The sequence below is a fragment of the Xyrauchen texanus genome, chromosome 30 (assembly GCF_025860055.1).
Source record: "Xyrauchen texanus isolate HMW12.3.18 chromosome 30, RBS_HiC_50CHRs, whole genome shotgun sequence".
Lineage (NCBI taxonomy): Eukaryota > Metazoa > Chordata > Actinopteri > Cypriniformes > Catostomidae > Xyrauchen > Xyrauchen texanus.
Genome location: NC_068305.1, coordinates 31,040,824 through 31,068,716, shown reverse-complemented (window position 1 = coordinate 31,068,716; position 27,893 = coordinate 31,040,824). Strand labels below are relative to the sequence as shown.

The 27,893-nt window shown below is 35.3% G+C and overlaps 2 protein-coding genes across 2 annotated transcripts; one reads left to right on the top strand and one right to left on the bottom strand.

The window, feature by feature from the left end:
• Positions 1-6,628: 6,628 nt before the first annotated feature.
• Positions 6,629-17,386, top strand: adgrf3b (adhesion G protein-coupled receptor F3b). Its single transcript, XM_052098979.1, has 18 exons — positions 6,629-6,823; positions 7,514-7,574; positions 7,978-7,990; positions 8,140-8,277; positions 8,498-8,653; positions 8,791-8,840; positions 9,113-9,171; positions 9,278-9,414; positions 9,518-9,736; positions 9,939-10,172; positions 11,567-11,713; positions 11,888-12,087; positions 13,187-13,369; positions 14,505-15,818; positions 15,903-15,944; positions 16,027-16,062; positions 16,167-16,238; positions 16,594-17,386. The coding sequence occupies exons 1-17, from the start codon at positions 6,810-6,812 to the stop codon at positions 16,212-16,214; spliced, it is 3,051 nt and encodes a 1,016-aa protein (XP_051954939.1). The 5' UTR covers positions 6,629-6,809; the 3' UTR covers positions 16,215-16,238; positions 16,594-17,386.
• Positions 17,387-17,507: 121 nt separating this feature from the next.
• mep1a.2 (meprin A, alpha (PABA peptide hydrolase), tandem duplicate 2) lies at positions 17,508-25,858 on the bottom strand. Its single transcript, XM_052098516.1, has 12 exons — positions 25,798-25,858; positions 24,196-24,236; positions 24,017-24,092; positions 23,813-23,930; positions 23,497-23,672; positions 23,012-23,233; positions 22,156-22,302; positions 20,074-20,289; positions 19,244-19,690; positions 18,771-18,938; positions 17,784-17,970; positions 17,508-17,658 (listed from the first exon to the last, which is right to left on the bottom strand). Exons 1-12 carry the CDS (start codon positions 25,856-25,858, stop codon positions 17,508-17,510), a joined length of 2,010 nt encoding a protein of 669 aa, XP_051954476.1.
• Between the last annotated feature and the right edge of the window lie 2,035 nt (positions 25,859-27,893).

Here is a 27,893-nt window from a genome sequence, read left to right as displayed (position 1 = left end):
ATGACCCATATTTAAAGATAAAATTATGCATCCCATATCGAATCAATACGAGACATGATATATATATATATATATATATATATATATATATACACACACACACACACACACACACACACACACACAGTAGCCTACTGTGAAAAAGTTTTAGGTACTTGTGAAAAATGTTGCATAGTGAGGATTTCTTTAAAAATAACGTCATAAATAGTTTTCATTTACCACTTAATGTCATACAAATTCCAGTAAACATAAAAAGCTAAATTAATATTTGGGGTGACCACCTTTGCCTTTAAAACAGCCTCAATTCTCCTAGGTACACCTGGACACAGTTTTTCTTGGTTGTTGGCAGATAGGATGTTCCAAGCTTCTTGGAGAATTCACCATAGTTCTTCTATCTATTTGGGCTGTCTCAGTTGCTTCTGTCTCTTTATGTAATCTCAGACTGGCACGATGTTATTCTTGTTGGGGCCATGATATCTGTTGCAGGGCTCCCTATTCTTATATTCTAATATTTTCTATTTGCAAAAGTAATGCTTGGGAGTCTAACATTTATATTTCCTATTGGCACACTAAAGCTGAAGATATAAATAACCATCTTAAGACAAATGCTTTTATGAAACATTGTATGTGCCTAAGATTTTGCACAGTACTATATATATATATATATATATATATATATATATATATATATATATATATACAGTATATTGATTAGCATGACATAAAACTGTTCATGCGATAACTTATACATATTCACAAAATTTCCAGAATTTCCTAAAAACAGTGGACAGATCATATCAGATCAACCCAGATGAACATGGAACAAACTGAACCATGACACAACAAGAAATTCCAGCATTAAACTGCTGCAAGCTATTGAGAATATAAATGACCATCTCTCAAATTACAATTTGATGATTATTAAAACATTCATTCAGTTCAATAGAACTACAATTGAAAACTCATTCAATGGATAATCTCACCAATCAAACTCAGCTACTCCATTTGTAATACCAGATATTCCTGAACAACATTCATAACCATTATAGTCTTCACAAATCTTGACACTATTCAACCTACTCGTAATACTACTAATAATGACTGCAGGAAAACCACTCAATGGAATTAAAGTAATTCAAATAATCATGGTTGACTGTGACATTTCTGCAGTGGCATCTGTAACTGAAAACTTCTGTGTTTGAATGATGCCACATCCACACTCCTACTGTAGGTGTCAGTGTAAGTCCAAGACAGCCATTGGCCAAATAAAATGACTGAGTGCAACTTTAAATAATTAAATGGGATATGGTTTGCACTTAAATAGCACCTATTTTAACCTTAGTGGTTATATAAAGCACTTTACACCATCTCATTCACCCGCACACACACACATAGCAGAACTGCCATGTAAGGCGCTAGCCTGCCATGGGAAGCAACTTAGGTTCAGTGTCATGCCCAAGGACACTTCAGCATGTGGAGTCATGTGGGCCGGAATCGAACCGCTAACCCTGCGATTAGTGGACAACTCGCTCTACCACCTGAGCCACAGCCGCATAAATATCTGACCTTCTGCATATTCACAAGCCCCTTAGGTCTCTTAGGTTTTCTGATCAGAGGATATTGACAGTCCCCAGATCCAGACTCAAGTTGAGGGGTGACCGTGCCTTTTGAGTAGTGGCCCAAAGCTTTGGAACAGTTTACCCCTGTGCATTAGAATAGCTCCAACATTTGTATCATTTAAGAGCCCATCTTTTCTCCAAGGCTTTTAGTTAAACCATGAGTTGAGATTTGATTGTCCCTTTGTTTATTTTGCCTATTTATGCACTTATGTTTGTTATTGTTTTTGTCTTTTTATTATTGAAGAGCACACTGGTCAACTGTTCATTGTATTTAATTGTGCTTTATAAATAAAAGTGTCAAAGAAGTAAAAAAAAGTGTAAAAAGCCAAAGAAAAGTGCAGTTTTTTTTTTTTTTTTTTTTTTGAGAATTTCATGTTTATCAATAGATAATTTCTTCTTTTCAAGCAAGCTTCCCACAATTTATAAATTCTTTTCAGACATTTCAGTCATTTTATGGTTATGATTTACAAAGTTTGGGTAATAGTTTAAGCAATTTAGAAAAACTGTGAAATAATCAAACAAAAAGAAAATGTGTATGACTTTCTTTCTTCTGCAGAACACAATGAAGGTTTTTAGAAGAACATTACAGCTCTGTAGGTCCATACAATGCAAGTGAATGGTGACCAAAACTTTGAAGCTCTAAAAGGCACATAAAAGCAGCATAAAAGCATGAAAATTCATATAACTCCAGTGGTTTAATCCATTTCTTCTGAAGCAATGCAACTGGATTTGGGTGAGAACAGACCAAAATGTCAAAAATGACCAAAATCTTGCCATTGCAGTCTCTAGTTACGATCATGATTTCAAGCTTGATTACACTCCCTAGTGCTAGACACATGAGTGGAACACTAGATGGTGCTAGGAAGTATAATCAAGCTTTAAATCATGATCACCAAGGAGAATGTTGTCATGATTGAAAAATCAGATGTTGTTTTTTCTTTTTGTTTAATTGTATTCTTTTTTTTACGTGGAGCACAAAAGGAGAAGTAAGGCAGAATCACTTTCTTTGCATAATTTGTTTCATTCTGATTAACATTTCCATTTATGTTCCAAAGAAGAGAGAAAGTCATACTGATTTGGATTAACACCAGGTTGGGTAAATGATGGCAGGTCTTTCATTTTCGGGTGAACTAACCCTTTAATACTTAAAATATTTATTGATATTTTACAAAATGCTGGAATTAAAACTGATGTAATTTTGCTTTCAATTGCCAAGACACTGTTCTTGAAATATTTCTCAAAACTATAAACCCAACAATAAAAAACTGAGTTTCACAATTTCCACAGTTTGTCTGTTATTATTAATATTAACTGTACATAATATTGATATTGTACACAAATACAACCACATTATGAATGGCTTCAGCAATACTGAATTGCACTGCACTGAAAGCATACAGAAGGCCCTGCATCTTAAAGGTAGCCCTGTAATGAAACCGCAAACAATAACAGGATAAACAGACTAATAATTAGTTAACATATAATTATTATATTCATACAGCATAAAGTGTTTGGCCTTAATGATTTAAGCACATTGGGCACAAAAGGTGAAGAACCATTGTTTGAAAGAAGAGAATAAAGAGAAGACATGGATAAAAGCATTGCACACACTGGCTTCTGTTACATCATCCAAGAGGGTGCTGCCTGTTAGTAAAACATGAGCTGAGTTCCGATGTATGTTAATCGCTATGGTGTAATTTCACTATATATATTTCACCACTATGGCTCTATGTATGTTTTGATAACCTTCCAATGAATTAATAAATATACTATATACATGTTTAGAATGCAATATTTTGAATAATCTTGTGATATAATCATATTGCATTTGATTGGAATTAATTAGTATTAATTGTTTGTGAATATGTTACCTTCCTGTACAGTCTATGTTACAGCTTCAAAGTACAGCAGATTATATTGTTGTTTTTCAATTAGAATATCACAGTATGAATTCGGCATATTATGTCTGTGTACACTTTCATGTAGGCAAGTATGCATCTTTGGAAGCTGGCAGTTACTGGACATAGAATAGAAATTGGGTTGACACAAACAAACATAAGTTTCACTATGCATGATGAATACATTTTATTTTTATTTTCTGTCCATAAGTACAGTGGTGCTGCTGTGTAATCAGTTATACTGTGGACCTGATGCAGAGATTGATGAAACCATTGCCAACCAAACCTTTTTTTTTTTTTTTTTAAATCACCCCCTCATGATTTGAGCAGTTGAAGTTGATTTAATAATAAAAACAATTCTCTGAGAATAGAAATTGAGAAGGGCCACAAATTAAAATATTGAAGTTGTTTTGAAGTGTTCATAGTGCATTATTCTAGAGATATTGGCTATTAGCACTGCCTTTGTGCTTGTTACTGAGTGAGTTGCTCATTTTAATGAAATGCTATATAAATAGAAAAGTAATGGAAAAGGAAAAATAATAGGAAATAGATCAAAAGTCTGAAAAAAATACCAAACCCTACACATTTTCCTCAACTCTTCAAGAGCATGCTTGCTCATTTTGAATGAGCATGCAAAACAGACACATTTCCATGGATACCTATTTAACAAACAAATAAATTGGAAGAAAACAAGACACTCATTTGCGTTCACTAAAGTGAGTTTCCTTACAATAAATCTGTCTAAATCCTTTCCATTTTCATGATAAGATCATCCTTCACAACTATTCAGACATAAAAAAACAAATTAATTACAGTATGTTTACAGTATGTTTACAATAAATGTATTAGAATAAAAACTTGACAGTTGCTTTTGAACCTGAAGAAAGCATGGTTTAATGCAGCAGAATGTTAGTAAAATTTTCACTTTTAATTTTAGTATTAGAATTCACAAGTTTAAACTGTGACTATTATGACTATTTCTGTCCCTTTTTAAACAATATTGCATAGATGCTGTTCATGTTCTCCACAACAACCCAATAATGGAACGCACGAGCCAAATGATGTGGCATTGTGCTATAACCTCAAGCTGAATAAATATTGTCAGCATTGATTCTATGTGCACAGTCTGTTACCACATATTAGCATACTAATAGTTTGGTTAAATGAGCTAGAAGCAGTAGTGGCCGCAGTATAACGGCCACATTACCACATCACTGGGGGTGTGTGTATATATATATATACACACACGGGTGAAAAGTTTGGAATAATGTACAGATTTTGCTGTTTTGGAAATTTGTACTTTAATTCACCAAAGTGGCATTCAACTGATCACTAAGTATAGTCAGGACATTACTGATGTAAAAAACAGCACCATCACTATTTGAAAAAAAAAAAAATGTTTTTGTTGATCAAATCTAGACTGGCCCCATTTCCAGCAGCCATCACTCCAACATGTATCCTTGAGTAATCATGCTAAATTGCTAATTTGGTACTAGAAAATCACTTACCATTATATCATACACTGCTGAAAGCTATATGTTATATATGTTATATGAAGCTTAACATTGTCTAATATTGTGTTTGTTTTTGAGTTGCCACAGTATGCAATAGACTGTATGTCTTAAGGTCAATATTAGGTCAAAAATGGCAAAAAAAGAAACAGCTTTCTCTAGAAACTCATCAGTCAATCATTGATTTGAGGAATGAAGGCAATACAATGCTTCAAATGGACAAAAAACTGAAGATGTCATAAAAAGGTGTACACTACAGTCTTCAAAGACAAAGGACAACTGGATCTAACAAGGACAGAAAGAGATATGGAAGGCCCTGATGTACAACTAAACATGAGGATAAGTACATCAGAGTTTCTAGTTTGAGAAATAGATGCCTCACATGTCCTCAGCTGACAGCTTCATTGAATTATACCCACTCAACACCAATTTCATGTACAACAGTAAAGAGAAGTCTCGGGGGTGCCGGCCTTATGGGAAGAATAGCAAAGAAAAAGCCACTTTTGAAACAGAAAAAAATTTAAGTTTAGAGTGGGCAAAGAAACAGATATTGGACAACAGATAATTAGAGAAGAGTGTTATGGATCTTAACCCCATTGAGATTTGTGGGGGAACTGCATTTTAACATTGGTGACACATTACTTAAATTAATAGATAATGTAAAGAATATTGTTTATTTTTATTGTTTACTGCATTAATTAATGTATACAACTTTACTGTAATTCTTTGACGACTCCAGCCAAATATAACTTGAACATTTGTCTTTTGGACTATGACCCACACATACACACACACACATATATATATGTGTGTGTGTGTGTGTGTGTGTGTGGGTCATAGTCCACATATAGTCATATAGTCCACATAGTCCATTTATTGTCCACATAGATGTTTTGTTTGAATATAAGAATGTACAATTTTCCCTTGAAGTGGGAGCACAAATGACCTTTCTGATTGAATCATATTTTATTTTTGAAGTTTGAACATCAAACTTCATAAGGCTAAGTGTCTTCACCAAATCAAGAATGTCTCTGAAGCAATCTGAGGTTAATGGCAATGTTGGGTCCTATCTATCTCCTTAGCCACCCCTACTCTACTAAATCTGCAGTCTTTTGTTGCATAAGGATAAATATAATGAGCAAAATAGCTAGCAAACAAAACACAGTTTGAGGGAAAAAAACACTGTTTCAGCACTGCAAAAAGTGGAAAAATGGAACACATCCAATTTGTTAAACCAATACAATTCATATCAAAATATCAAATACATCTATTGAAACATTCAAAATGAATTAAATAATTTAAATACATACATTAATAAACTATTTAACATAGTTAAATTAAACAAGGTGGTATTCAGCATTCAAACTCCACAGAACGTCTGAAAGTCTTATTTCTTTAAACGTCTTCTGAAAGCACTCTAGGTTTTTTTCATATTACAATTATTTACAGTATCTAAATCAGTCACAAATTACAATGTAACCAAAAGTAGTTGTGGAAAAGGCATGCAGGGCCCTGAGATGTATTTGTTAGCCAAATCTCAATGGAAAATCGGAGCTATAACTATGTGTGCTAACTTCTCCAGATGGCCTGCAAACTTAGAGAATGTTCAATGCAAATGTGAGCGAGAGCTTTAATTTGCCTTTGCTACCCCCACTGCACTCATCAACTTTCCAATTCTCATTCACCACCCACTTTCACTCTGGCAACAGTTTCTTCAAGGGAACATGTTTGTTAGGACAGATACCACTGCATTTCAAACTTGCTGATCCTCTCTTTTAAAAATGAAGATCGTAAGGTTAGTATTGTTTTGTATGTTGATATATGTATATATAGTAATAGGATTCTTAAGATTATGGTAAAAAGAAGATACTATCATCTTTTAAAGAAACATTTTGAGAACTTGGTCAGTAAAATAACATTATTCCTTTTGACAGTTTGGTCATGTTTTACAATTATAGTAGAATAATTATACTTATGTTTTACAATTATACAATTTAATTTATCAGTTGTGCATTGTTTTAAGTGAAACATCTTTGAATTTGAATTATGTTGGTTAGCAGTAGTAAAATGTTGACATGATTTGGACATGTATTTTGTATTTATTTATTTATTACTTTATCTTAAACACAATCAATACAATTATTTTAAGATTTATGCATTTTAACTTCATAACAAAATTCCATCAAGTTGAAATGAATAATCGTTAATAAAATACATTTATAAAATATATCGTAAATGTTATGAATTTTTTGTTTGTTAAACATTACACAATTCAATTTGATCATATTTTGCTATGAAATTGAAATGCGTAAATCATAACAATAGGCTAAATTATTTGTGCAGAACAAATGTTTTGTAATCACTTTGTTTCACAGAAAGATTTCACTGTTTGAAAATGACTGAAATCATTGTTAAAGTTTTCTTGGCAGGAATGCGTATATGACTTGTATTATAAAAAATATTAAATGGCATATCTCCCTCTTAGGATCAAGAAACTGTCTGATGCAGGCATGCTGCTTTTTGCAGCACTTTTAGTTTTTAGCCAGGTAAAGTTATTTACAACAGTATACAATATTCATAACAACTTTCATGTAGCATCCAGATTTGTAATCCTCAGTTAATACAAGTCATGGATAGTAGGTATCTGACTGCTTCATACAACCACCATGTCAATTCATATTTCTTCTTATCTTAGCTCTCCTCTTATTGATGATAATGACATTCATAATACAATCATTCAGCTATACATTATCTTTTTCTAATAAATATACTGTTTATTGAATTTTTCTGCATAGGCAATATTCTCTGTATTTTATCAAATATTCTTTGTTTATAACATATAAGAACATCATTTTAGTAGTTACACATCATGAAAGATAATTTATTTATGATTAAAATAAACAAGCAAAACAAAAGTATTGACAATTGTCTTCTTCTGTGACCCAACAGGCCTCAAATGTGGGTAGGTATAGAGACAAACAAATCCCAGGCACACATACGATTCACATGAACCAATATCACAACTAAACAAATCACATTTAAAATCAATCAAACAAGCAAAAAATAAATATGGCACATAACTCTGAGAATGTTCATTGTATATATTTACAGGGTCTGCAGATGTGACCTATTGGGCAGAGGTCATGATTGAGGGTAATAAGACCTTAAATGTTGCTGCCAATCTTCCTGGAATCATCGGAATTGTTTTGGATACAGGGGTGACCATTACAAATGCTGAAATAGCCGCAGGTGAGTTATATCTATTCCAATGTTGATCTATATGGAAAATATTGAGTAGCTATGTACATAAAAAATTATAACATTTAAATCCACTTTTCCACTTCACATTTTACACAAACAACAAACACAAGTGCTAAATACAATACAGACCAGTCTGCAAGATTACTGTACATTTCAAATCAGTATTAATATGCTTTAAAATCTTTTTTGATCATGTGTCATTGTGTAGAGTGTGAGATAATTGGCACCAATTCAACATGCTGGTGCGGAACAGACTATGTTTGGAGCAACCTTGTGTGTGACACTGTCAATAAATGCTGTAATGTGGACAAATGTGTGGCAAATATATCACAATACACACCTCTGTGCCTGCCCAAAACTAATGGTATGTTGTCCAATGGAATACAAAAATAAAATGATTATGTTGAAAAATAGACATCTCTTCAATCAGTTAAACAGTACATTGACGGCGGTACAGCTGAGGAACATTTATGATCAATTCACTGCTGTTTTTCCTTACAGTTTCACTCATCGGATTGCTCACTGGTTCCGCCTCAAATGTCAGTGCCTCGGTATGTGTAAATCTCCTTCTAATGCAATTCTAAAATGCAGTATCTATAGGCAGCCATTGCTCCCCCAAAGTAAAACAAATATTTCTGAACTTGATCTATTTTTAATCTAATGTAGGCCTATTCTGTTTTGAGAATGATGAGGATTTTCAAAAAATTCACTGCTTAGATATGAATTCAATCTTAGACCTTTTAATGCTAATTTACAAACTGTATAGAAAGATAATTCACAAAAAAACGCATTTGCTCACAGAGTTTTGTCCAATTCCTTTTAGTTGGACAGCGCTTTCCGTGTGCTAAATGCCTACAACTCATTGACTATCCTAAGCACAGTGTGAGTAGATATTTTTCTTTTCTTTCTTGTTGAATTCATCTTTATTACTTTAATTTTACTATTTAACCAATAACCTAATCTTTCCCTTCTCTTTTATTTCTCAAAGATACACAGGGCTAAATACGTACGCTCACAATTTCTCGGTGTCTCTGAGTTCTGTGTTTTCCACCCCCAAAGTTCAAAGCATAATAAGTACTTTGCGGAGTAATGCAACAGTGTATTCCCTCAATGTTAGGTCACTAGGTAAAACACTGCAACCACACCAATATTTTTGCCACTTGGTCTATCTATCCATCCATTTATCCATCATTTCACCATCACATAATCATATTTGTGTCATTTACAGGTATGGTATACATGGAGGCACCAACAGGGAAGGTGTGTTACAATTCAAAACAACAACTGAACTGCACCAGTATAGAACGGATGGAGAGGTGTGTGTGGCAAATGGTCAGAGGGGACGAAACACCTCTGATTCTGGGACCGGGGAGTGAAATAATGCTTTCAGACATTTGTACAGAAACATCAACAGTCACACTCCTAAAGACAAATGGATTTTGGTCAGGTGAGTACAATAAAATTATATTTACACTTCTACATGGTGCATTCAAGGTATACACTTTATCAGTTCATGCGTTCATGGGGTCTTGGCCCCATGACATTGACATTGCTAGCATCATGCTCTACCAAATGCTATTGCGTTCACTTTATTGTTACTTTATGTACTCTTGATTTATCAGTCCTAATAAGTTTTCTTGATATTCCAGGAACATACATGTGCCTTTTTGTCACTGGGAACATAGCTCACATGGCCTTGGCACCTATTCAAATCGCACTTTTGCCAGAGGTGATTAATGTGACAAGCACTCCACAGACTGCCGACTGCACTGAGGCAACAAGCACCAAAGTTACCGTTTCATGTTCCATTGAAAACAGCACTGAAACCTACTCAGCTCAGTTAAAAGTTGGAACTACAGAAAATATCGCACCAACTAGAGAAGGTAAGGTTATAAATAACACATTATTTTATAGCATCACCTACCGCGTCTCACTTTACAGTAAGCCTATAATAATTATTTGTAATTTAGAGCTGTCGGGAAATTACATACTTCCGTCAGTCATCCATTTGTGTTTACGTTACATCCGTAAATAAAGAAAAGAAGGTCCAGCTAGCTACTACAGCATGTGTATATGTGCGATGATAGGCTTGGTGGTAGTTTGAAGCTGACAGCTTGTAGCCACAACACATGAGCAACATTGATCTTGGATCATTCAAAAAGGCAACCCTCTGGGAAATCACCATCCATCCATCCATCGTCAACCGCTTATCCTGTGTACAGGGTCACGGGGGGCTGGAGCCTATCCCAGCTAACATTGGGCGAAAGGCGGGGGACACCCTGGACAGGTCGCCAGTCCATCGCAGCTCTGGGAAATCACCCGTTTTAAAAATAAAGAAACCTTGAACCGAGAAGAGTCTGCAAGCAAAAAGGGGAAAGCGACAGAGTCCATAATAAAACACAAAACAACATCGGCTTAGCTTTTTCATAGGTGGTGGCAACTCCGAAAAAGGATATAAAACCGACCCAGACATGGGTTTTTCTTGCTCGACAGGCAAGATATTTTATTGGACCGATAACATTAAGAGACATTCCTGGACCATTTTATTGGACCATCTCTTAGCACGGTAGTTCATTAGATAGTGTTAAAGCCTCTCAAATAGGGGATTTAATTATGGATTGTGGTACTGCAGTGCTTTCAATTTCATTTTCGGGGAAGGACAATGGGAAACAAAATTACTTTATGCTGGTAACAACGGCAATCTTTAAAGTACTAAGTTATAGCTTCTAAGATATAATTTCCACCATTTGCACTGTTTCCACTGTTTGACTTAATCTGATATGACTATCAATAATTATGTATAATGTCATCGTTGCCTAACCTTTGTAACACTATTTATTTAAAACAATTGTTTTCAACAAGTCAAAACAACAGCAGAAGATGTACTACTTACCTACAATTAAGACATATTTTTCGGATATCCATCTTTTTATTCCTTTCATTATTATTATTATTATTATTTTTCATAATTTTTTTTAGGGAAGAGGGCAAGTTTTTTGTTGTTAGTGACATTCGCTTTTGATCACCAGTAGCCATGGTTACACCGGTGGTATTCAAACCATCAGATTCCTCCGCGCAGAGCCAAAGCCCAACTGACGTATTTACCAAAACAGTGTGCCTCCGCAAGTAACTTTTCAATTCTATGCTTCAACCGCTAGAGGCCCAAAAGTTACATAGCGTAGCTTTAAGACAGAAAAGTATTTGTGATACTCTCTGGTTGTCAAACTTTGTAGAACATGTGCATTTTTAATGTGATGGACTAAATATTTTTTTGCAGAGATCAGTGGAGTAATCAAGTTTACTGCAGATTTCACTGTTAGCTGTCTGGCAGAAGGCAAACCACGTGCAATTGACGGTGGTTGTACTATATCGAACAGTTTGAATCAGCAGCGAAATCGCACAATAAGAATACCGATAATTTATCGTAAGTATTGAAAACTAAGGTACAGAATAACTCTCATTTGAGATTCATTCGTGCACTGAATAACAGCATGCTTGTAAATGTATGTGATTCTAGAACATCCATTGTTCGTGACACAATAAATGAAAATAAATGAAAAAAGAAAGAAAGAAATGTCTTTGTTTTGTTTTTTTGCAGCCAGTGACCTGTTTTGTGCAGCGGAAAATGTTGATCTTAAACAATGGCCGAAAACAAAGAATAATGAAACAGCAGTTATAGATTGTGTTGAACAAGGCAGACAGGGAACATTAAAACGCAAATGCCTTGGAAGCAAATGGGGGGAAGAAGTTTCTCTGTGTGTCAAAGCTATCCTGAATACAGTGAGCTTGCAAGCAAAGGTATGCAAATTGTGAACTAATTATATATTTAATTTATGAATAAAATAGTGAATATAGAAGAGTGAAATTCTTCTGAAGTGAATTGTGTGACACTGACTGAAGCTAGTGACACTAGCACCACTGACTGAAGTTGCAAAACAAAACTTGTTTTCAAAACAGCTAAGGCGAGTTCGGAATGGCATACTATTACTATTTCTGCCATATCTGTCTATGGAAGAAATAATAAGAGTAGTATGGCAGTATGCCATTCCAAATTCGGCCCTAGTCGGCAGATAGTCCCGCCCAGTGCCGGTCCTCCTTATAGGCAAAGTAAGCAAGTTTCTTAGGGCCCCTGAGCCGCCAGGGGGCCCCCACACTGTGAAAGACATAAGTAGTGTTGTGAACATACTGACTGGTGCCCCCAAATTCACACATTTTTTATTTAGGCCCCCAAAATGCTAGGACCGACACTGGTCCCACCCCCAACTCACACCATTGGTTGAGTCAATGAGAGCACTGAAAGCTTAGGTAGCTGCCTTTCTGCCTTATCAGTTAATGGCTTAGTGTTTTTTTTCCTCCTCCCCTTTTCTCCCCAATTTGGAATGCCCAATTCCCAATGCGTTCTAAGTTCTCGTGGTGGTGTAGTGACTCGCCTCAATCTGTGTGGTGGAGGACAAATCTCAGTTGCCGCCGCATCTGAGAACATCAATCCGGGGATTTTGTCATGTGGCTTGTTGAGCACGTTAATGCAGAGACATAGCACGTGTGGAGGCCCACGCTATTCTCCCCGGCATCCACGCACAACTCACCACGCAGAGAGCGAGAACTACACATTATAGAAACCACGAGGAGGTTACCCAATGTGACTGGTGGTAATCATAATAAATACTCGCTGAGCTACCCAGGCCCCCATGGCTGCAGCCAATGTCGCTGTGTCTCATTAGATGGGTCGCTCAAAACACAGAGACACAGTGTTTACAGTTTTCGAGACAATTAATTGCCTCTACATATTAAGCTGGGATAGGAGAAAGCGTTTTAACACCTAAAAATGTACACACTTTACACATGTTACAAAGTGGATACAGTTAGTCTAAACAGTCACATTTTTTTCTCACTCCAGGATTTTGAAAAAGGACTTGGAGCAACACAAGAGGGCGCTCGATTAATCTTTCAAAGTTTGAGAAATAACACCGCATCTGAAGTGGCAGAAAACACGTTTGGTGATGTCAAGGCTGGAATATCTGTTTTCCAAACTATGAAAAATGCATCAGCCAACATGCCACTGGGCGAGGACCTTCTGGAAGTAAGAATTTAATCTGCTCCATAATGGCTTACATTTGGATTTTGGTACTCAGTCATTATAAAAAATATATATAATTGTAAATAAAGGTCATTATAGAAAACTTAAGAAAATACAACATTTTGAGTACCCATGTCATATGTGTATTTTATTAAAGGGTCAGTTTTTCACACTGCCATGCTGCCAACTGTTTTCCTTGACATCATTATTTTTCAGCAAAAATAGACTTGTAGTATTACTCATATAATAATAATTTTAAACTAAATTAAACTGTACACATCTATGAATTACAAAATTATGTTTCAGTGCAATAGAGATCTACCGAAAACACCAAAAATGTAACGAATCCATGAATAGTCATGACTATTATTGGAACAAAACCAACAAATATAATGATTTAACTTTTTAGCCTCTAATTATATAATAATTTGTCAGCAGCCATATCACCCTGTAGCTCAAGACCGGTTCCACATTAAAGCTAAGCAGGGTTGAAGCTAAGCAGTGTTGAGCCTGGTTAGTTCCTGGATGGGAGACCTTCTGGGGAAACTAGGGTTGCTGCTGTAAGAGGTGTTAGAGAGGCCAGAAGGGAGTGCTCATCCTGCTGTCTGTGTGGGTCCTAATGCCCCAGTATAGTGACAGGGACACTATACTGTAAATAGGCACCGTCCTTCGGATGAGACGTTAAACCAAGGTCCAGACTCTTCTCGAAAAGAGTAAGGGAGTAAACCCAGTGTCCTGGCCAAATTCCCCCCATGGCCCTCATCAGTCATGGCTTCCTTATAATCCCCATCCATTAATTGGCTCTATAACTCTGCTCTCTCTGCTCCACCAAAAGCTGGTGCATAGAGAGCGTACTGGCACGCTATGGCTGCCGCCGCATCATCCAGGTGGAAGCTGCACACTGGTGGTGGGTGAGGAGAGTCCACTGTTCACAGTGTAGAGTGCTTTGAGTGTAGTGTCAGAAAAGTGCTATATAAATGTAACATTCATTCATAATAACATGGTATACACAAATTAGGCTGCAACATAATTATGTAATCCAAAAGGTCACATACTTAAATTATTAAAAACTGTTAAATAGATGCAAAAAAATGTTTGCAAACATTCCACTTATTAAAGTAAATCTGATCTCTTGAAGGATTTCCTCGAATCGGCCAACAGTATGCTGAACATAACCTGGGAAGTAGGAGACGAGGAAGAAAGTGGTGCACTGGCCTCACAATATCTGTCATCTGTAGAAGGGCTCGTCAAAAGCATCAGAATAAATGCCAGCGAAGGTTACAATACTTCCAACATTCAGTTCCAGGTGTGCCGTGGTGGCCCATCCTGCAACAACACTGTCTTTGGTGTGGATGTGGAGCTGAACGCCACAGCAGACATGGTGAAAACAGTAGGGTTACAGAGCTTGTCCAACCGCCTACCAAAACAGGGCTACGAAAACGCATTTTTTCCTAGCATAGTTGTGTCCGCCACTGTTGAGAACAATTCTTCTCCAGATGTAAACATCAAACTGGCTTTTCCAAATGATGAGGCGGGCGCTGAAATGCTTTGCGTGTTCTGGAACGTCACAGAGCAGAGGTGGTCGGACGAAGGCTGTGAATTTGTTCGAGGCCCTGGAAACACTGCCTACTGTGCATGCAATCATCTCACCTCCTTCTCCATGCTGATGTCCAAGCATTCTGTTAGCATGCCTTTCCTGGATCAGATCACTTACATCGGACTGGGAATCTCCATCTGTTCCCTAATCATTTACATCATCATCGAGTGCTTGGTCTGGAGTACCGTTGTCAAATCCAACCTCTCCCACTTTCGGCACACCGCTCTCCTCAACATTGCATTGTGTCTGCTCCTGGCTGACTGCAGCTTCTTAGCTTCCTCCTTCCCATCTATTCTAAATGATACCTTGTGCCTGGTTCTGGTGGTGGCCAAGCATTACTTCTTCCTGGCCATGTTTTTCTGGATGCTGTGTCTGAGCGTCATGCTGGTCCACCAGCTCATTTTTGTCTTCAGCCGCATTGGGAAAAAGGTCTACATGATCCTGGGGTTCACCATCGGCTATGTGTGTCCAACACTGACTGTAGCAATTACATATGTATACTACGACAAAGCGACTGACGTACCCTACTACAGCACTAAGACATGCTGGCTTACGTACAAGTCAGCAATGGTAGGATCCATCCATGCGTTTCTCATACCTGTTGGGACAATTGTGTTGGTGAACATGTTTGCCATGGTGATGGTCATTGTAACAGTCTTAAAGCCATCTGGGGCAGAGACCAACAAAAAGGGGGACAAAGAAGCAGCAAAGAGTGTAATCAAAGTGATTATCTTCCTCACGCCTATTTTTGGTGGAACTTGGATTCTGGGACTCTTCGTTTTTCTGATGGACGACTTCACACAGTTTACAACTTATTTGGTCCATTACTTGTTCACCATACTCAACTCACTTCAGGTACTCTACTTTTTCGCCACACAAATATAAATATTTGTAAAATAAATTATAAAATAATTTATTAATTTATGCCTTCTGTTCCAGGGATTCTTCATCTTGTTGACGGGATGTTTCGCAGAAAAGAGGGTATGTTAGGATTGTTATTGAGATTACGACTATCCAGTTTGGTTAAGTCCACAGAACACTAACATGTTTATTTTCTCTCTAGGTCCGAGATGAAATATTAAGGATAATTATGTTTGGGGTAAGTGGAAATTATTTTCTTGATTTCTGGTCACAACTGTTTTTACATTGTTTCCAAATACTACATTCATTTGAAAATTATAATTTGATATTTTTTGTGCTCAGAAATCAGGTAAAGCTCAAGGCACGACCACGACTGTCACAAATAAATGATCCATACAAGTCAATGCACATAAGGTAAATGTTTGGACACAGCCGAATTACCTTGTTTTATTTATGACCAGGAAATCTCACCCCAACATTTTTTAATTCTGTCATAATTTTCTAACACTCAATTTGTTCCAAACCTGAATAACTTTCTTTCTTACTTGGAACACAAAAGGAGATGTCAGGCAGTATATTAATCTCAGTCACCATTCACTTCCATTGTATCTTTTTTCAATACAAAGAAAGCGAGTAGTGACTGAGGCTGTCATTCTACCAAATCATCTCCTTTTGTATTCCACGGAAGGAAGAATGTCAGGTTTGGGTGAACCGTCCCTTTAAGGGACACAATCTTTAATTTATTTTCTGTTTCCAATCTGTATTGTAGATGGAGCGTATAAAACAATACAGAACACGGATCCACCATTGAAACCATAGCAGCAGCTACAAAAATAGGAGAGGGAGCTGTTTGGTGAAGACTTCAACATCTTTGGAAGAAAGTCCAAAGGTTATTTATTTTTACTTACTGTTTAAGAGTAGGAACAAACAATCCAAGTGGTCTTATTCACAATAGATGTTGTTTGTGTTTTGTAAGAGCTGCTGTATATAATTAGCAATAATCCATAGTTTTCTACCCCTTGTCTTTTATTTAAAACAGTTCTGTATTTCTGATAAGGATCATCTATCTCTCTTTAATGCAATGTAAAATTTTGCTGTTTAATATCATATTAATGGTTACCTACTTTGGCTGTAATAACAATGTACAATTAGTTTTAGCTGAGCTTCTATTTTGCAAAGCATATGAAACTGTGGCATTAACTGTTTTCATAAGTCAATAATGATTTTACTGTAAAAAAAAAAAAAAAAAAAACATGTAACAAAATATCTGAACCTAAGTTCATGTAGCATGTCTAAGCACTCAGATTGATAGTTAGGATTTTAAAATGACAAGGCAGCTTGACAAATTATAATTTTATTTGTTTATTTATAATTTTTTGTAAAAATATATTTAAATATTTCTCTTGTTAAATCTATTTCCTTGTTTCTTGTAAATGCATATGAAAAAAAGAGAGATTATGTTGTTAATAAATGAAAATTTTAGTATGAATTAAGATAAATTATGGACACTATTGTTAGATGATTCATCAATAAAATGCTTTGCTTATCATAAATCTTTTTCAGATAAATCCAATTTGATGAGAGAATGTCTAAATGGTTCAATTTAACGCTGCAACTCTTATGTTCATAACGACTGTACATATGAAATAATTTCATATTCAGTCCTAGCATTATTGAGCCTTATTACTGCTTTCTGTCGATCACTGCAATAATGGCAACAGTAAGAGCTACAGTGCCTGCAGCACCACCAATCATAATACCAAGAATTCCACCATCAATTTGTTGGTTCTCACAGGTAACACCTGTGTACATAATGGCCTGTCCAGAGGCACACCTGCAAACAACATATATCTGTCACCATCTAAAACACAGTTGCAATTTTGAGCAAGATAGAGATATTTGCCCATTTAACAAACAGTGATTCGAGCAGAGATGGTTATCAGATGTAGGTGTACTAACCTGCATGTTGCCTTCCCCTGGTTTATGACGCAAGCTCCTCCATTTTGACAAGGGTTTGGCTGACATGGGTTGCTGATGGCACGTGGCTTCCGATTCTTTGAGCTGTCAAAGCTTTCTTCTGCAGGCTTGAGGTTGATTGAGCGTTTGGGCTTGAATGGAACTTCTGATTTCACAAGATGTGTCAAATCTGGCAGCAAAAGAAGAACTCACTCTTAACAAATATATATATATATATATATATATATATATATATATATATATATATATATATATATATATATATATATACTACATATTCTTCAGTAGCAATAAATATTCCTATTATGGTTATGTGTGGAACAATACTGATTTACTTTAATTATACTTTTATTAAATATGTTTTATAACACCAAAAAATACTCTAATTACCCATACTTACACAAATCTGTAATGTTTAGGTAATAAGAATACAAAAAACTAAAATAAGCTCATAAAAACAGTGAACTTAAAATAAATAAACCCACACCCAACAACTCCAAAACAGGGCATTTATTGTGTTATATCTTGTGCATTATGAACAGCTACTTCTGTATTTGATTTTATAGGTAGCAGCCATAATTGTTCAGATTGAGAATTAATTTAAATTAATTAATTAATTTGACATAAATGGACTGTGTTTTCATATTATTTGCAATAATATTCCTTCACAAATGTAAAATGCCCCTGCAATCCCATTATAAATTAAAGAAATATTCCAGGTTCAATACAAGTTAAGCTCATTTGAAAGCATCAAAAAAATCATTTAGACTCTGCTCGAAAAAAAAAAGTGATGAGTAGAAATTAGTTTTTGTGGTAATCAGCATTATGCCACAAATATTGTTGATTAAGCATAACTTGTATTGAACCTGGAATGTTCCTTTAAATTCTCAAAAAAAAAAAAGGAAGCCTAAGTTAATGCCTGACATTCAGACAGCTTTCTTCACTCAGTCAAATTAAAAAGATTTTCACCATCAAAATGAACAGTGATGATTAAGTCATCATTCTTGAGGAAGTCCCTCCTGCGGAGCTGATCGTGCGACATGAAGGTGCCCCAGCCGAACTCTGGACCTCTGAAGCAACCGCAACTTTCATCCCATTGTTCAGATGCAGATGGCTTACTCCACCTTGTGTCGCCATCTAAGTGAGTCAATCATTATGTATATAAGGAGAACATATTCTAAATTATGCAAACATAAGTGTGTGGAAAACAGAATAAATAACCTTGCATATTCTTTTCTATGAATTACAGACCTTCAACAGATTTAATTTAATGTATTTCAATGTATTATTATATTTAATGTGTACGATTACAAAACACATCAAGGAAAGAAGGATGGAAAGTAGGAATAAAAAAGAAGGGGACAGAAAGAAAATACTGCTAAATCCAAATATTGCACATAATGAATCCAATACAAATGTAATGCCTAGAAATATAGACTCACCAGTGGTGAAGCTTCTGCTGTTAGACATTTGAAGTGTCATGTCGGGGTTTTGATCCACAGCCGTGACCGTGACTTGCCGATTGATTGCAGGCCATTCCAATACTGCATCATTCTCACCACCGAAGAGGTGAAAGGTGACCCCTACAAACTGTTCAGATGAGTTTATCCTGCTATTTGGATAAACGTTAATTCCATAAGCATAACCTTCAGAGTTGTAAAAACGACCACTCCGAACACTTTCACCAAAAGGGGTATTATTCAAGAGGTTGGTAAAGTTCTGGATCCTCCAGAGAGCATTTGGGCATGATGTCTCAGTCAGAGTGATGTCGTCTATAAAGATCCCTCCTGACGTTTTGAAGGACCCCACAACTCCCTGGAAGAAGTATCGGAACTTCTCCTCAGCATTCAGAGAAACATGTGCAATCTTCCATGACTCATCACCATCCCCTTAAAATCAAAGCGATTGAGTTAATCATTTACACATAGTATTTAAACTGTGTTATACAACAGTTAGATCCAATCTTTTCATCTGATTACACAAGCAGTGTTCCATTCATATTAAAGCTACATATTAAATACATTTCAAGAGTGCTAATTTTTAGTATAACAGCATTGTCTGCAGCATTTCACTGTTTGAATCACTCGCTTGTATGTGTTTGCATCTTTCCAGATCAGAGTATGCGTGCGGTGCAGAGTGGAAACAAAGCAGGAATGAGAAGCTGGAAGTGGAAAGCTGGTTTGAAATGATAAATGGTGTAAACAAATAAATATGACTTTACTTGTCAATCCTGAAATAAGAAAACACGCAGAAAAATCCAGACATAACTGACCTCTGATAGTGTGAACTTTCCTCACATTGCGAACAGTGCCAGTGCCATCATCCATTCTAAGCCAAATGACCAGCTGGTCTCCAGGCCCTCCACTCATCCTGTAGAAGAACTCAAGGCATTGCTGGTTCCTCTTGGGGTAAAGAATCCGTGACTCCAGCAAAGCACTGTGACCCTCAGATTTGTTAACTGTGTCAAATTGCATGTAATAGCCTGCATCTGTTAACATAAAAACATTGTTTATGGGAAAATGCTAATTTGGGGCAATAGGACCTGGTTAACTGTACTTTGATATTAGTGGCTACTTTCATAAATATCAGAAATAAACTTTATGTTTGCCCCGCTGGAATTAATTTTCAGAGACATTATTAATCTCTATGAGGATGTATATTTTTGTGTCATATATATGTCACATAATAGAAAAATAACAAACAAACAGAAGAACTCAATATGGTGCCTTTTTGGCCCCGCCCTTATTACAGTTTATATTTGTAAACTTAAAGTGATCATTTCTTTCTGTTAACATAAATATATTGATATTTAAATATACATTTTCCATAAATATTTCCATTACAGGGTGTATTGTTATTCTTGACCACACATAACTAACATCACAAAATAAAGAAAAACATAAAATAAAAACAGAAGAGTTACACACTTCTAATAACTCCAACATTATTTTTGCTGAATGGCTTACTTTCCTAACATATGCAGCCAAGTGGAGATATTTCATGTAATTTAACTTGTCAAAAATGGGACGTCGTCCTTTTAAGAACAAGAGTTTTGCGACACCTGAGTTTTGCAAAACCTGCTTTCCAGCACTCACTCGTGTTAGAAACGTGAGAACATACATTCTGCAAGAGAGCTCCTGGTTTTGTTCATCGGTTGATAATACTTTGGGTAAATAAAAACTTCTACACGCACTGTTGTTAAATTGCATTAAATATGTGTTCACAAGAGTCATATGTTAAAATAGAGTATTTGTTATGGATAGTGTTGAAGGATGCATCTGGATTGCATGTGTGTGAGTTTGACCACATTTTTGCATACATATGAGGACTGGATATGTAAATTTAGTATTAATGATATCTTATTTAATGACATATCCCAGAGTGTTTTCCAGTCTAAGATAATACGTGTTAGATGTGAAAACATGTGTAATTAGAATTATAGTATTTTAAACTGTTGTAAATGTCCTTAGCCTGGTTAAAAATGCATAAAATGATTTGAGTGATTTAAGCATGTGTTAAATGCATACAATGCTTTCAGTGATTTAAGCAAGTACTTAAAAATATAAAATACTGTGAGTGTTTAAGCATAATTAAGCATGTATTAAGGTGATATATGCTGAAGCATGTGGGTAGGCTAATGCCCTGTTTGTATTTTCTTTTGAAATTAGCCTCTACCATTATTTCGTTGAACCATATTTAATTTCCGTATATTATTTTTGTGAAATCTCACACTAGACTGGCATTATGAGATGGACCAAAAAATCAATGGACACACAAACAACTTCTACTATCAGTGATAAAATGACACATTTACCACAAATGAATACAGTTTTAACATGCTATTGAGAGAATCTAATACTGAACACTTAATTGTATGGGGGATTAAAGTTATTTAATAACAAATATTTTAATAACATATATATATGACAAATATGTAAATAACACCTTATATAAAATGTGTTAAAAAATATTGTTTAGCAATTCAGTGACATTAGTGTAACAAATTTAAATTATTTAAATGATTTGTAATTGTAATAAAAATTTTACTTTTATGCCCACAGCATTGTGTTATTTTAACATTGCATAAAGTATTTATTCTTTTTAACAAGCCTGTTCCAATTTTTATCGCTTGAACATCATCAATTCACTTTAAACCTATTTTTAATAGGTTTCATTTAAATACGTCAACTAAATTAACAAAACATACATTTTTAGTTTTGATGGAATTGTGTTATGAAATTGAAATGCATAAATCTTTAAATTATTTTTTGAGTGTACCATAACTAGAAGTCACCAAACAGTAGGAATGACACATATATGACAAATAAGGTGCGAAAAGTAATTTTTCCCTTACCTCTGCATTGTCCTCCAAGAGTGTGGTCCTTTACATCAGTAGAACTCAAAGTGTGGACCCAGTCATCATTGTCCTCATCATACTGAATCATTCCGCAAATGTTGATCTGCTCAAAGGCACACTGGTCCAGGAGCGTGTGGGTTTCAGCTAAAACACATCATCAAAATGATAACTCTGAAAATACAGAATGTTGGCAAACAGAGGCTTCGCAAGGGCAAAACAATCAAGCCCCGAATGATTAGCCACAAATGTTTTTTTGTTCAGAAGTGCCCAGGTGTTGAGTCTAACTTAAGCTAGAGTTAGCCTATTAAGTAAATGTAGGTAGGACTCTATTTCATAAAGATTGTCGCCTGCAGAACTTGCGATGAATCACAAATGAATCAATGTTTTGCATCAGTACTTTTCAATGAATTACTCTGGATTGGCATAATGCTTGCAATTAATTCTAAATCATTCTGATGGCTCACGAACAGATAAATCATTGGAGTGGAGACTCAAACTGTAAAACAGTAACAGGAAACTGTAGAATACAGAAGAAGAAGAAGGTCTTCAGTAAGTTAAACACCTGCGTGTGCAGCTGTAAATGACGCTGTACTGCAGGTAAAGACATTTTCCAACCAAATACTCACAACACTAACAGAGCACAAATGCATAAAATACCATGTCATGATTCGGCCTCAGCAACTGATGTTTTCCAGTCCTAGAGGTGCCTGTTTGTTAACTTTTTATTTGACTCAAAATAGATAACAAGATATAACAATGCAGAAAAGTTGTGTGTTCTTGTTTGTAAGATGGCAATTGTTATTGCAAAGTAAATTATTAATGTCTCAATATAATCATGAATTTCATCCCTTACCACAGTCATACATGTGATTAAGTCTTTCCAGATCAAGAGCACTGAAGTCTAAGCGCTGTCCTATTACTTTATTGAATGCAGGGATGCTGGTGGTTATGGTGGGAATATTAGGGTCCTTGTTGAAAGAAAGAGGTCTGTAGTGCATGATGGATTCATAATCATAGGGCGTGTTCAAATCTGTTATAAAATCATCCTCAAACTTTATGAAGTTGTGCTTCTTTCCTGCAGAAAATATGTGGATGACAAAAGACAAATGGCCCATTTAGCTGTATCTGTTTATATGATGCATCATCCCTTCTTTAAATTAACCTTTTGCATCATTTTTATATCATTTTGAATCAAGTTCCTTGCGACTTTTAATCATTTTTATTCTATGGAATCTTTTGAATCGAACACATTTTTATTTTGCATGTGCTGTGAACAACAAAACTATAAAAAGACGGATGTACAGTATATGACTGTTAAATATAAAAGATGTAAATAACCTGGAAGTATTTGGTCCCACCAGATTTCAACATAGTCATCCCTGTCTGAACGAGACTGCTCATGGTGGAAACCCAGTGCATGGAGAAGTTCATGCTCGACGATGGCCTTGGTGTCACATCCTTCTCCTATGGAGACGTTCTGCCCTGTCTTTAAATCTCCCAAAAAAGACCAACATCTGTAACAATAAAAAAAAAAAAAAAAACATGTTATATTAGAATATACAAGACAACATTTCTGCAAATAGAATCTGAAATAGATTTTTCACATGGGTTGAATTGAACATTTTCACATGCAATCGATATTTACATTACTTACCCATCCAGCTTGGTAAAAGATATATAGGTGCTCTCTCCTTCATAGGGCTTAAAGTCCACACAAGACTTAAGATGATACATTTCTAATGCTTGAAGGATCACTCCTTTTGCATTAAGATCTAAAAAATAGAATTAAGACTGAATATTCTCACTCTGAAAATCAGTTTGTTTACATTTGCAAGAGTTGAAATACAAATAATCTCACCCAAACTATCTGTGAGTATATATGGAATGGGAAACTTCCATCTTTTTGTTTCATCTAATATAGCATTCCTTTGTGGCTATGAAATAAGAATTCATTTTAGAAATAACGAAAAAAGCAATAAAGATTTGGAAAATGGACTGATTGTTTTAAAAAGAAAGATTATATAAAAGTAAACTTACATCTCCAGCAATGTCTCCCTCAAACAAATTTCTTTGGGATTCTGAAATTGTTTGAAAAATAAAAAATAAAATAAATAAATGTATATACTTATATATAATTATATATATATATATATATATATATATATATATATATATATATATATATATATATATATATATATATATATATATATATATATATACATATATATATATAAAGCATACATTTATATATGTACACTCACCTAAAGGATTATTAGGAACACCATACTAATACTGTGTTTGACCCCTTTTGCCTTCAGAACTGCCTTAATTCTACGTGGCATTGATTCAACAAGGTGCTGAAAGCATTCTGTAGAAATGTTGGCCCATATTGATAGGATAGCATCTTGCAGTTGATGGAGATTTGTGGGATGCACATCCAGGGCACGAAGCTCCTGTTCCACCACATCCCAAAGATGCTCTATTGGGTTGAGATCTGGTGACTGTGGGGGCCATTTTAGTACAGTGAACTCATTGTCATGTTCAAGAAACCAATTTGAAATGATTCGAGCTTTGTGACATGGTGCATTATCCTGCTGGAAGTAGCCATCAGAGGATGGGTACATGGTGGCCATAAAGGGATGGACATGGTCAGAAACAATGCTCAGGTAGGCCGTGGCATTTAAACGATGCCCAATTGGCACTAAGGGGCCTAAAGTGTGCCAAGAAAACATCCCCCACACCATTACACCACCAGCCTGCACAGTGGTAACAAGGCATGATGGATCCATGTTCTCATTCTGTTTATGCCAAATTCTGACTCTACCATCTGAATGTCTCAACAGAAATCGAGACTCATCAGACCAGGCAACATTTTTCCAGTGTTCAACTGTCCAATTTTGGTGAGCTCTTGCAAATCGTAGCCTCTTTTTCCTATTTGTAGTGGAGATGAGTGGTACCCGGTGGGGTCTTCTGCTGTTGTAGCCCATTCAGCCTCAAGGTTGTGCATGTTGTGGCTTCACAAATGCTTTGCTGAATACCTTGGTTGTAGCGAGTGGTTATTTCAGGCAAAGTTGCTCTTCTATCAGCTTGAATCAGTCGGCCCATTCTCCTCTGACCACTAGCATCAACAAGGCATTTTCAGCCCACAGGACTGCCGCATACTGGATGTTTTTCCCTTTTCACACCATTCTTTGTAAACCCTAGAAATGGTTGTGCGTGAAAATCCCAGTAACTGAGCAGATTGTGAAATACTTAGACCGCCCATCTGGCACCAACAACCATGCCACGCTCAAAATAGCTTAAATCACCTTTCTTTCCCATTCTGACATTCAGTTTGGAGTTCAGGAGATTGTCTTGACCAGGACCACACCCCTAAATGCATTGAAGCAACTGCCATGTGATTGGTTGATTAGATAATTTCATTAATGAGAAATTGAACAGGTGTTCCTAATAATCCTTTAGGTGAGTGTATATATATATATATATACATATATATATATATATATATATATATATATATATATATATATATATATATATATATATACACACATAAAGTATAAAGTATATTAATTTTTATATATCATGATTTTAAAGACATATTGCGAATGCACTGTGAAAAGAATTTGTACTGACCTAAATTAATTTCAAAAATGTCCGCCCGTAATTCACCTGCATCTGCATCCCCACCTAACATTTAATCAAGCATAAATGCCTGTAAGACACTTCCTGAATATTAAAGTTATTAAACATAAAAATGAATGTGATTATTAAAATATATGTAAATAAATAATACAACTATATGTAAATATATAAATGTAAATCATACTATACCATATTGTGTTGGAAGAGCTTGTGCCTGCAAGATAACCTAAACAAATGAATGCATTTTCATAAGGTGTGCTTGCTGTGTGGCCTTTAGATTTAGTTCAAAACTATCAAAATTAATAATAAAGTTAGAAATACCTTGATGATGAGATGTATTGCCAGGGGTATGATTCTCCACAAGGATCCCATGTTAACTCCAGGACAGGAGAACAGCGTTTGGTTTCAGCGTAAGCTTGTGCAAACTTACCAATAAAGCTAGAGTCTGAGTAGAACTTTGATCTGAAAATCAGAGTCAATTACCAGGAGCACTAACACACGTGGATAGGACAGTTACTTATTGGCCTTCAAGTTGTGTGTTTTCTGATGCATCCATACTGCATGTATCTGCACTTCCAAATTCTTTATCTCCCTTTTCTTTTTTCCAAAGGTTTATGACAACAATATCAGAGGTTAAATCTGTCAAAATGGCGTTACACTGCGGAAGAAACAGAAAGCCGATTCTCTTTGGTGTTTTTGCTTTGTTGCTCATCATAGTCAGACTTGTTATTAAATTTGAATATAACTTATTATAGTCCATTATGCATGAAATATTAGCTTATCTTGAAAATTCTAAGAATATAATAAAGCTAATACACTTTTAAACATATATATTTTAGTCAATCTTTAAGATTTTCAATTTCAATTCCATAACAAAATTCCATTAAATTGAATACATTTGTGTAATGTGTTAATTGTGTCAAATTCACTAAATTAAATTAATATAATAAAAACTTAAAATATTTAGTTTTTAGTTTATTTTGTTAAAGATTCCTCAGTTCAATTCGATGCTATTTTGTTATGTAACTAAATTGCAAAAATCTGACAATATTTTTTTTTTATGTAAAATAGCCATACAATTTATTTAAAAAAGTAATAATGAAACCCAAATAGAGAACTACTAAAACTGATTTAGTGAATCTCAGTGATGCGTGATAACCAGTGAATCTCAGCATGAATCTCAGTGATGCATGATAACCAGAGCTTTTTTTTCATGTCATCCGTGGTCCAGTTTATACGTTGGAACAAATAAGTAGATACAAACATTAACAATATGACTGATTAAAAGTGGAACTTTTAGACATACAAGCAGGGTCCAAAACATTTGCTAAGCACGAAAGGTGAGTTAAAGAATGTGGTTCGCTTTGGTGAGAAAGTTACTGTCTTTTTGGCTGGACTGTGCAAAATAAAGCAAGACACAAACATCAACATCAATAGCCTGCTGTTTTTATTATCTGATGTAATTGATGTTACCAAAGACATTCAATTGCTTTACTAAAAGTGACTGTCTTTAAATTATGGTAGTGTTTGTATAGTAGGCACAGTTCCCTCCTCTGATATTTGTGATTTGCTCGTAAAGTGGTGAGCCAAACATGCACATCTAAAATTCGAACACATGTTAGCCTACAATCAGAAGTTTATCTTGGATAAAGCTTTTATTCCCTCTAGAACTCACTGTGGCAATTATATATGTTATTTATTTCTCATTTTAAATCACCTAAATTAGCGTTTCAGTAAATTATCAGTAAATTGTTTCCCTCACTGTTTAATTCAATAACAGCAATGAGAATAAGAGAATCAGCTTCTGGGAATTCTTTTTCTTTTTCAGATTCTAATAAACATAAAGCCAAAACAAAGGCTTACTGAAAATAAGTTGCAAGCTCAAAATGAAAAGGGAGGGAGGAAATGGGAGATTGTTCATGGGTTTATAGCTGGCTGTAGTATAGAGATTGTGAAATGCTGAGTATGGTCTCAGTACTGAAGGTACATACAGTCATATCATATAACAAGTGAGATTTCAGATAAGATTAACATATAGATTCCAAATGCTAACACGTGCGTGGGCGTTGTATTTTGGCCTCGCTATC

Bases quoted from the DNA above. Each gene is read 5' to 3' on its own strand.
- adgrf3b (XM_052098979.1), top strand. The intron at 8,278-8,497 runs GTGAGTTATATC...GTCATTGTGTAG, and splicing joins AAATGCTGAAATAGCCGCAG to AGTGTGAGATAATTGGCACC. The intron at 10,173-11,566 runs GTAAGGTTATAA...ATTTTTTTGCAG, and splicing joins TATCGCACCAACTAGAGAAG to AGATCAGTGGAGTAATCAAG.
- mep1a.2 (XM_052098516.1), bottom strand. From the start codon at position 25,858: ATGTTAGGTGGGGATGCAGATGCAGGTGAATTACGGGCGGACATTTTT. The intron at 23,931-24,016 runs GTGAGATTATTT...TCTATTTTTTAG, and splicing joins TATACTCACAGATAGTTTGG to ATCTTAATGCAAAAGGAGTG. The intron at 20,290-22,155 runs GTAAGGGAAAAA...TTATGTTAACAG, and splicing joins TCTTGGAGGACAATGCAGAG to ATGCAGGCTATTACATGCAA.